We start from the raw sequence: 12,015 nt of genomic DNA on the forward strand, positions 1-12,015 counted from the left end.
CCTATTTAAGAGAGAGATTGCAATGCCTAGAATACTAACTCTAATATTGTGTTTACGTAGTTTTTCTGTTTGACAGACAACCTCCCCCAATAAGAGGCATAACGTATTAGCTATAGAACAATCTATAAAAGTCTATAAATTAGCAAAATATCAATTTATTCACTGAATAATATTCATATATTAATTCAAGATAATTTTAGAAATTAACTCAATTAAGTCCTTACTTGATTTTTCTAGGTTTAAAAATACAATTCATATATTAAGTATATTCTAATTCTTAATTACTAAAATATATTTTAATCAAGTCATATTTAAATTAAATCATCGCAGTTTAATTTATAACTAATGGTTCTTAATATATGTGACTTATTAGGTTCCTAACATGTTGGCTCAAATATAAATTTTAATTTTAATTAAATAAATTAAACAACTAAAAAAGTTGAAGGATGATGAAATTAAAAAAAAATCTAATTTTAGTTATTATTTTAAATAAAATAAATAGTAATAAAAAAATAATGAGAACCAAGTATAATAGATAAAAAAAGATAATAATAAAATAATAAAGACCAGAGTTGACATAAAAATTAAATTAAATTTTAAGTGATGAAATTAAAAATGAATAAATAAAAAAAAATTCAAAACAAAATATATAGTAATCAAAATATTGAGGATCAAATTTAATGTAATAAAAAAAACATGATATTTTTTTATTTTTTAAAATTTTTAGAAAGTGTGTTATATCTAAAATAAAAAAAATATTTTTTTAAAATTAAATTAAATTTCTCTTTTACTAAAACAATATTTTTTATTAACTAATTTTTTTAATGCTAAATAAATTTGAGAAAGTTTAGGAAATAAATTTTAGAAAACCAAGAAACAAACGGGCCCAAATGGCTTGGATGAATGCTATTTCTTGACTAGAGATCGTGGATTAATTAGTAATGTTTTAGTTAGGTTTTCCTCTTCCTTAAACAGAGATAAATTTGTAAGTAAACAGTATAGTGACAAAATTGAGAAAACAATTTTTAGGGTTTGGGAGGCCTATGGGCTTAGCCTTACTCTCTCCAGTCCACGTAACAAAGAGAAAATAAAACCCTAACAATAAAAGGCAAGCCGCTGCAGCTGCTCTTCCAAGGTCTAAGGCTCTAACCCTTCATCGGCAGAGAACTACCAGGGTTTCTCTCGATCTCCTCTTCCGCATGGTACGATCTTCACTTCTTGTATACCCTTTTCATATTTTCATGCATATTATGTTCCCTTTGTTCTGTTTGGTTTCTTTTGTTTGTGAAATAAATGGTTTATTATCTTCCGCATATTATATTTTCTTGTAAAATTTTCATTGAAAAGTTTGTGTTCTTAGTGTTTCTATCCCCACTTTTGATTCATTAGCTTGTTTTTGTATTTACTACAGGCTCCCAAAAGAGGTGTGAAGGCCCCGTTAGCAGCAAAGAAGAAGCCTGTATGTCTTCTCTCTCTCACTCTCTATTGTATGCGCACACACGCACACACACAAAATAAGCATGTGTAAGTTAAAAAAAGGCAGTTTAATTTCCCAAGTGTGTTAGTCTTTCAATTCTTGGGAGTGTTGTCTACAACATTTATCTAATTTGTTCACTGACTAACCTACTTATAGTTTAGTGTGTAATGGGTCTGTATTCTTCCATGGAAGTCCCTGTTATTTCCTTTTGTGAATTTTGTAGCTAGCTAGATATGGCTAATATTTGTTTCAACTATCCCCTTAATCTTATGCAATTGCATACATGAAATTGCTAAAAGTTGATGATACAAGTTTTCATAGATTATGCCCAATTCTTAGAACTGAGATTTGATGAATCATAATTCTGCCCCTGTCAATTTTGGGGCTTTATGTACTCTACTCTTGCAACTAAAGATTTGGTGCATTGATGCTGATTAATTACAGGAAAAGGTCGTAAACCCTTTGTTTGAGAAACGACCAAAGCAGTTTGGAATTGGTGGTGCCCTTCCACCCAAGAAGGATTTGACTAGATTTGTCAAGTGGCCACATGTTGTTCGTATTCAGAGGCAAAGAAGGATTCTGAAACAGCGTTTGAAGGTTCCTCCTGCTGTTAACCAGTTCACAAAAACACTTGACAAGAACCTTGGTAAATTTTCCATCCCTGTTACAGGGAACTTGACAGAATTTGATGCTAAAAATCACAGATGCATTGTTATCGATATTGTAGTGCAATTATGGAGTTCATTTTAACTACTGAAACTGCAGATTACTTATCTGGTACTGAGATGTAGTTTTTTTCTTGTCATTTTGGGTTACAGCTACACAACTTTTCAAGTTGTTCCTAAAATATAGACCTGAGGACAAGGCTGCTAAGAAGGAAAGGCTTCTTAAGAGAGCACAAGCTGAAGCTGAGGGGAAGACTGTGGAAACAAAGAAGCCCATTGTTATTAAATATGGTCTTAACCATGTTACTTACCTCATTGAGCAGGTACCGATGTTGATTTCTAAGACTTTCTTGATTAACTATGTAAATATTTAGGTAATGGATGATTTGGTGATTTGTTTAGCTAGTTTGATTGACCTATATGGGAGTTGTGTTATAATCATGATTGTGTAGGAAAAGATGGCTTTCAATTTGGTTTTCTACCTTTTCTTCTCTCACTCTCACTCTCATTCCTGTCATTTCTTCAGTTACTTGGCTGATTTTCTGCGCATTGATTTTTTATCTCCCCTGTTTTTTTTTTGAGTGCCTTACTTTCAACATTTTTTTGTTTGTTTGTTTCATGTTGTCTTCTGACTTGGATGGTGAACATGCATGGCAGATTGATGTGTTTTTGTATAGGTTATCTTATCTTTTTACTAAGACTCTACTTGATTCATATAGAACAAGGCCCAGCTGGTGGTTATCGCGCATGATGTTGATCCAATTGAGCTTGTTGTTTGGTTGCCTGCATTGTGCCGGAAAATGGAGGTTCCTTATGCAATCGTGAAGGGCAAGTCACGTCTTGGAGCGGTGATTTCTCTACACTTTTTCTATGCATTAAAAGAACCATTGATTTTTTTGGAAATTGGATCCTCCAGTACTATCTTTATGACTTGTATGTTTAAAAAACAGATTGTCCACAAGAAAACAGCATCAGTTTTGTGCCTTACATCAGTGAAGAATGAGGATAAATTGGAATTTAGCAAGGTTTTGGAAGCAGTCAAGGTAATATTACTACCATGTTTTTGCACTTTATATGTGGTATCTCTAAAGTGTATCCCAAAGGAGAAAAAAGGTGTTTCAATTTCATAATTGTAATCCTCCTAGAAGATTAGCTTTATGTCACAAGGAGAGGCAACTGGTCCTTGATTTGCTTATCCCACAGTGAACTTGGTTGTTCTAACAGCATTGCTTTTGATGCTTGTGTGGTTTATTTATTGAAGTGGTTTCTCTCTTTGATTTGATATTCTGTAATTTGTTGGCCACTCTTTTGAACTTCATTCTTCTTTGCATATTTCACTTTCATTCCCTTTAACTGCAGGCTAACTTCAATGATAAGTTTGATGAGCACCGAAAGAAATGGGGCGGTGGCATCATGGGTTCCAAATCCCTGGCTAAGACCAAAGCTAAGGAGAGAGTCTTAGCCAAGGAGGCTGCCCAAAGAATGTCTTGAGCTTCTTCTAGCAAGCTATTGGAGATAAGTTTTAGTCAGCAAGGAACTACCGTGGATGATTTTAGCTCTTCTTTTTCCCCTTCAATTGCTCAGTTTGTTGTTGTGAACAAGTTTTGTATTGATTGGGTAGTTAAAATATTATCATGAGTAACATTTAGTTTTTATGGGAAGAATGTTTTCTAAGTTGTTTTTTCCCAGTAATTTCAAATTAAAAATACTTTTTCAAACACAAAACGGTCACCTTTTTTATCTGCCCTCTCACTCAATGCATGGATCCCCAGTTTAGATCACGTTAAGCCACACTGATGACCCCTGTATATTAATCATGCTAGAAATTGCAAATTATTAGTTCTGTAGGTTGCGACGTCTTTTTGTGAAGGCCCATGTGTGAGGGAAACAGTTGAATCATAATGTCAGCCAACATTTTCACAGGTTGAGTGTTTTGGGTGGCTGTTTTCCAGAAATATTGTCAAAGAAACAGGAACTGTCAACAAGAATTAGCAAAATCACCATCTTAAACTTCAAAAAAAAGAGATATTAGAATAGAACCATATGAATTTTTATTATTGTTAATTATATATATATATATATATATATATATATAGCTTATTTAAAAGTAGAAGAAATAATTTTATTCCGCGAGAATTTTATGAAAATTGGCATGAAAATATCTTTATTACTTAAAAAATAATATGATTTGTTAATAATAATCATTTGTTCCTGATGTTTTCTATGTCATGCATGTTAATATTGCTTGTTGTCTTTATCATATCATGCATGTATCATGATTTATCATTAAAAAAAAAAAAGAAGTTAGATTCTATTTTCACATTAACAAACAGAAATTGTTTTTTTGTAACAAGAAAAAATGATTTCTAAATTAAGAGTAAATCAGTCAAGATTGCTAATTTAATTTTATTTCAATCATAGAAATTATAATAGGTTATTAATTAAATTCAAATTACATATTATATTAAATTTAATTTTATATATAATTCGCTTCCAAACAAGCTTAAAGCCCAGTAGCTTAATGTCAAAGAATGAAATTAAAATTTTTTAAAAAAAAAAATCAAGTTAAATCGGGCTAATTTTTAAAATCAGTGACCTAGATTATAAGACTGAGATGATCTTGTTAAAGGAAAAAATAAAAAAATCATGAACAAAATTCTCCTCAAACATCAAAAGTTATAAAAAGAAAACAAATAGCATTCAAAACAATTAGATTTAAATCTGGTGTATACACTAATGAAAAAAATAATGAGGGACTAAATTGAAAATTAAAATAAATTAAGAAAAGGATTGAGAAAAAAAGAGAAATTAAAAAAATAAGAACCAAAATTGGATTAAAAAATTAAATGAAATAAAATGTTGAGTAAAATTGAAAAAAATATAAATCAAGAAAATAATTAAAATAGCAATCAAAAGAATGAAGACCATATTTGATATAAAAATAAAATAAAATCAAATGGTAATGGTAATGGTAATGGATGAAATTAAAAAAAAATTAAAACAAATAAAAACCAATCAAAAAAAATAAAAACCACAATTGAAAGAAAAAATAAATGAAAAGACAACTCTAAATTTTAGCTAACCAATAAGGGATTAGACATGTCTTTCCCAAGTTTCTCCCTTAAGATAGATCTACTTCTGATGCACGATAGTAACTTAATTGGTAAAATTCAATTGATGACCTATTATAATTTGTATAGTGGGAGGGAGAAAAAAAGAGAAGCTAAGCCATTGAAATAATATATATATATATATATATATATATATATATATATATATATATATATATATATATATATAGTTTAACGTGGGTATCCAGACCAGCTTGCGCGCACCTTCACTAATCCCACAAGTCCTGAAGTTAATGACCATGTAAGCCTCCAGTGGCCATCATATGAGCAACCACATGGTTCGAACTTGAGACCATAGAAAGAACAAACCTTTTAATCAAAAAATATTTTTTTTATTAGTGTTGTTGTGGTGTCAAGATAATAAAGGTGTATATAATAATAGGAACCACTTTTGGATTTTATTGAGTGGAGTGGAGTGAATCAAGAATAAAATTTTATTCTTAATAATAAAAAAGAAATGGTCTTTTGGAAAAGTATTTTGTTAGTCTATTATCATGGATTTATGAATGCATGTTTCTTTGCTAAGTGATATTAAAATACAATATTTTTTTGGTAAATAACTTATTTAAAATTAGATAAAATAGTTTTATTGTGTGAAAATTATATGAAAATTGGTACGAGAGTATCTTTATTACTAAAAAAATATATGATGTTGTTGTTAATAATAATTATTTGTTCCTAATGTTTTCTATGTCGTGTACATTAGTATTGCTTGTTGTCTTTATCATAACATGCATCATGATTTATCATAAAATATGTAATGGATTCTATTCTTACATTAACAAAAAGAAAATTTTTAACATAAAGAAATGATTTTTGAATTAAGGAAAAACAATTAAGATTGTTAATTTAATTCTATAGTATTCTAAATAGTATAATTGAATTCAATTCTATAATTTAATATTTCATTTTAAACATAAAAATTATAATACATGTAATTTTTTTCCAAACATACAAGCCACTATGATATGGAGGTCTTTTAGTTAAGAATAAGAAAAATAAAAACCAAGTTATTTAAGCTTATAGGTTGAAAGTGAAGCCCATTGTATATATGAGAGTCCTCATGGACAATGGCGGAGCCACATGGTGTCAAAAGGAGGCAATTACCCTTTTAATTTTTTTTTCAACATATTTTTTATATTAAAATATGCAATTGCCCCTTTTGATTTTTTTTTAAAATACTTTTTATATTAGAATATTAATAATATCTTAATATGTTTAATTTTCTTTGCTGACTACTAATTAACCCAAGTTAGCTATTGTTAACTTACAACATTATATAATATATAATATATATGTTTAGAACATTTCACTAATTGTTTTTCTTTTTCTTTCATTAATTAACTGAGAATCTTTCATTAATTAGTTAAGTAAATAACCTCTTATACTTTATGCTTTATGTAAGTTTTCTTCATCTTTTCTATTTGTTTCATTGTTTAATTTTAGTTTTATTCCTATACAATTAGTTATTGAAAATGTTAGGATTTATAATAATTTAAGAGTTTGTTGAATTAATATGTGTATGAGTAATATTATATGCATATGGATATAAATTGAAATGAGTTTTAATGAATTGATAAGTATTTTACTATAAATTTCATATTAAAAATGGATGGCAATGAACTTACTAATGATTAAAAATAAAGTATAGGACAACTCAAAACATTAAGGACACAATAGAGAAATAAAAAAAATATTTAACATTTATGTTTAACCCACCAGTAGAAAACAATAAGTCAACAATAACAACATCAATTTATCATGACAATCCTTTTAAGTTATGGTTTTAGCTACTCTCTACTATATGTCAGCATAAAATTGTTGTCAAGAACTTCACTAGTCCTTTGAAGATTTAGAAAACACAAGTATTGAACCCATCCTAAACTAAAAATAGATGAATAATAGTTTGATTATATATATTAAGAAAAATATCTTTGATCAGATTGATAATAAATTTATTATGAAGCGGTTTTAAAATATAAAACTCGAAAAGAACAATTATAACGTAAATTTTTTTATTTTAAAAGTATTTTTAAATTAATTTTGTTTGATATGAGTTAATACATATATTTCAAATTGATTTCTTAATATAATGCATGTCTACATAATACATAATATTAAATATTTGTTAATAATTTGCCCCCTCATTTAAAAAGTCATGGCTCCGCCACTGCTCATGGATGCAAATTTATGTGTTACCAAGTGATTTCATAATACAAATCTCCCAACAAGAACAAAATGCACAAGTATTTTTAGAGCTAATAATTGTCATTGACTAAAAGGAGTAAAAAGACGACTAGATCTTTTTGTTCCCATTATGCTGCATGTCAGGTTAAATTTTTTCTAATATAAAAAAATATTCAAGAGATGATAACTCAAATCAACTCGTGTTAACTTATCTAGCACGTGATCTAAGATATGAAATTAGAATATCCTCGTAGAAAGAAAAGTAAAAAAAATCACAATACTCAAAGCCTAATAACTTAATTTCAAAAGATAAAATTGAAAACAATCAATTTCAAAAAAGAAACTTGAGGAAAAAACTCGAGTCAACTCGAGTTTACTCTACTAACCCGCCACTCGCAATATGAGATCATAATAAAAAAAAATATATTTTTTTAAAATGAACTAGAAAAAGGATCAAGGATAAAAAAAAGACTAAAAAAGATTGTGAAGCACAATTCTCAAGTCAACACAATGCTGAAAAAAATTAATCTAAAAACATTGACAAAAGAAATGATTCAAGTCAACCCTAATTAACTTGCAAAACTCACAATCCTAGTAATGAGACCGTAATAATCTCACAGAAATAAAATAAAAAAAATAAGAAACTCAATTCCCAACCAACAAAATATTCATGAATAAAATTGAAAAAAATAATAATTAAAAAAGACCCCAAGAAGAAATGATCCAAGTCAACCTAGCTCAACCTTCCAAGCTTGCGACCTAGGTCATTAAATTAGAATTTTCCTATAAAAGCAAGTTGAAAAAAAAATGAAGCTCAATTTCCAATCAGTCAAATGATAAAGGATGAAATTCAAAAAAATAATTCAATAAAAAAATCACCTAAAGAAAAAAATTATAAAGCCTAATTCCAAATCAATCCAATGTCAAAGAAATAAATTGTGAAAGAAAATATTAAATTAGAAAAAATAAACAAAAAAGGACGACTCGAGTCAACTCAGGTACACCTGCCAGACTCGAGAACCACAAGATAAACTTGTAGAAAACAGACTAAAAAGGATTGTGAAGCTCAATTTCCAAATCAACACAATGTCAACTTGTGAAATTGAAAAACAATTAATCTAAAAAAATTGACAAAAGAAATGACTCTAGTTAACCTTAATTATCTTGCAAAACTAGTGATCTGAGTCATATGACCGTGATAACTCTATAAAAAAAACATAAAAAAATTAAAAATAAATTCCAAACCAACCAAATATTCAAGGATAAAATTGAAAAAAGAAATAATAAAAATAACCCGAATAGAAAAGACTCAAGTCAACATGGGTCAACCTTCCAAACTTGCAACCCGAATCATGAAATTAAGATTTTCCCATAAAAAGCATAAAAAAAACACAAATGAAAAAATAGAAAAAAAATAAAGATCAAAATTTAAAAAAAAAACATTGCACAAAACCCGAGTAGAAGAGAAAGATAAGAGAAGAAGAAGAAGAAGAATGGGACATTGGCAACACACCACCACTAATCAACAACTATGCGCCACATCAACAAGTAACCCTTTTCAAGAGGCTTTAAAGGACATGGCAGAATACAACCTTTGGTGATCAAAGAAGGCTATGTGCATCTCCAAAGCACGACAAACCTCTTCACATATTGGTACGTGCAACACATGCCCCAAGCATTCCTTATGTCCTATTGATTTTCGTCCCTGCTTTGTTTCAATGTCAATTATGGTCTCTCAATCGCTAATTGATTAAGATGAGTGAAATTGAATTTTTTTTTACAAAATTAAACATCTACCACTCACCAAGATTTTTCTTCGATGCCGTAAAATCCCCATATATAGGCAACCAAAACAAACTATTAAGTCCAATCTCATATAAACTCAATTCTAGAGGATCAAATTGAAAACCAAATAAATCAAGTGATTAAAAAAACAAATGGGATGAACATGCATCCTTGTTTGTTCAATTCAACCCCTTATGGTAGCTAAAAAAGGGATGTATATTTGTTTGATCTTCAAATTCAGTCCCAAAATCTTTAATTATTTTAAATCAATAAAATCTCATTAAAATTTGTCAAACCAATTATCCACCGAGTTATGTAATCTTTTTTTAACACCATGAGCTATATTCTATGTAGCCGAAACAAATCACCAAACCTGATCCAAAATAAACACAATGTCAACGGAACAAATAAAAAAAAATAAATTGAGGGACCAAAATGAAAAAAATCTAAAGAACTAAAAAAAAGAAAATATTATAGAACACTATTACAATCTATAGTGTTTTCTCTTTACCTACGTAGCAAATATCCCACAACCCTTAGTTTTTTTTTTGTAATTGTACTTGTTTTTTATAATGGCCGTTAGCTAAGGAAGATATGTATACTCCTAGTTAGCAAGCTCTTACAAGAGTAGTAAATTCTTGATAACACCTGATATTTGAGTTGTGGATCTCACATGAGTGTTTGTTTCATGAATAACATTTTCCTATAAATCATTTTCCAAAATTTTCCATATTTGTTTAACTATAAGAGAGTTGGTCAATAGAAAGTGGTTTCGAGTCAAAAGAAAAGCTTAAGTCTTTTCAAAGAAAAGTGTTTTCCTTCTCTCAAATCTAGAAAACTCTTTTTGAATCTTTTACCCAAAAAAAAAGTAAAATGAATGAATTGCCATTAAAATCAAAGTTTATTAAACTGAATTTCAAAGATTTCCTATTTTTATATTGGTTTTTTTAGTAATAATCAAGTTGACTAAGAGAAAATTTGGTATTTTGATAAACATAAAATATAATTTAAAAATAAAAAGTGGTTGACAGATGCATTGGTCGCGTCAGCGTGTGAGACCGCATACGGTGACTAAAGGCAACCTTTCTTGATGTAGTTAGAATTATCTTAATGATCCCTCCTTTTGTAGGCGGCGCGTACAATGTACCAATTTCTAATTTAGTGCGGGTAACCTTTTTTTTCCCACTTCTTTTTTCTCGCCCCTTCAAATTCCATACCTAGCCCTTCAAATTTTTAAACTAGCCTTTCAATTTGTTTGTTTTTTAAATTCAATCTATATTCTTTTTATTACTATTTGTTTTATCTAAAATAATTTTTAAAATTACAATTTTTTTTCAATTTCACCCTCCAAATTTTTCATATATCATATTCGATTTTCATTCTTTTGATAAACTTAAAAAAAAATAAGTGATTTTCCAACTTATTTTTTAAGGCATAACCAAACACTAAAAAATATTTTTCAACTTATTTTCTATAACATTGTCAAACATTAAAAAAAAAATCAACTTTTCAGAAAATTCATTTTTAATGAAAGCTATTTTCCAAATTAAAAACTATTTTTCAACAAATAAATAAAATATAGTAATTACCAATTATTACTCCTTGTACTCATTTTAAGAATAGAGATAGATACTAGTACGAAAGGAAAAAAAAATCAAAATCAAGTGATTTGACTTGAATATTCTTACCTTAGTTTTTTTAAAAAGAAAAACTAATTTTCTTTCTCCTTTTTCTCTAACCTAATGCTTTCTCTCATTGGAAAAAAACTTCTAATAATTACTCTTATGAGTAACATGAAATTTCTTGCTACATTGAAAATGTTTTTATTAAAAATTTAATATGGATAAAACTTACATATAAAGAAGAGATTATTAGAAAATATCACATTGATTGAGAATTAGATGATGACTTGTATATAAGAATTGACTCACAACCCGATAGTCTAGTTTTTTTTTACTCTTATGAGTTGCATGCTTCAAAAATAAAAATCCATGACTTATTAAATCATAATAATAATAAAAAAACACTACTCAAACTGCTCATCTTGAAATTGACCTATACCAGGTCTAATGACTTGATCAACATTCAAGCTATTTTAGATGGTGTGATTTGTCTCCAGCCTCATATATTTGAGAATTTTCTTCAAGTTGCTTGTTCTCTATCAAAATCATGTAGGAAGCTTTGAGGAATAAGGTGCACGATGTAGATTAGTTTAAAATGTCATGGGAGTCCTTGTATATTCTTAAACTTAGATTTATCTCATTATTGGCTAATAAATTGATCATTCATGTTGTATAGCAATACAATAAAATAGATCAAGAGACCATTTGTCTATTGATTGCAACTATGATCAAAAGTATTTGATAGTAGGTTCCAAATAGTTGTGGGATTCAAAAGCAAATTAGAGCTAGAACTATAGAGTTTGTAATCAATCAGTTGGTTACACTTGGTATTGACGTTATTCATGTAAATATATTTAATTTATTAATAAAGACTTATTTATTTTTAATAATCATCAACTATTTTATTATTAATATAATATTTGATTAATAAATATAGATTAAAGATAATGTCCTTGAGACAAAAATGTTTTGCAAATAAAATTATAAAGTTGTTATAATTATGGAATTTCTATTGCATTAAAACATTGTTCCTAAATGTTCCTGATCAATGCTCTATTAATACTTTATATTAATTAGAGTTGTTCAACTGATATATATTATGTTTTTTCCTTTATGAAATAGAGTTTTTGTTATAAACTAGGGTATGA

At 28.2% G+C, this 12,015-nt stretch overlaps 1 protein-coding gene across 1 annotated transcript; it reads left to right on the forward strand.

Annotated features, from left to right (window-relative positions):
* Positions 1–1,052: 1,052 nt before the first annotated feature.
* On the forward strand, positions 1,053–3,816 carry LOC133698301 (large ribosomal subunit protein eL8y). Its single transcript, XM_062121184.1, has 7 exons — positions 1,053–1,202; positions 1,412–1,459; positions 1,922–2,123; positions 2,296–2,465; positions 2,862–2,990; positions 3,093–3,185; positions 3,502–3,816. The coding sequence occupies exons 1-7, from the start codon at positions 1,200–1,202 to the stop codon at positions 3,631–3,633; spliced, it is 777 nt and encodes a 258-aa protein (XP_061977168.1). The 5' UTR covers positions 1,053–1,199; the 3' UTR covers positions 3,634–3,816.
* The last annotated feature ends 8,199 nt before the right edge of the window (positions 3,817–12,015 follow it).

Source organism: Populus nigra, chromosome 7 (genome assembly GCF_951802175.1).
Source record: "Populus nigra chromosome 7, ddPopNigr1.1, whole genome shotgun sequence".
In the NCBI taxonomy this organism is placed as follows: domain Eukaryota; kingdom Viridiplantae; phylum Streptophyta; class Magnoliopsida; order Malpighiales; family Salicaceae; genus Populus; species Populus nigra.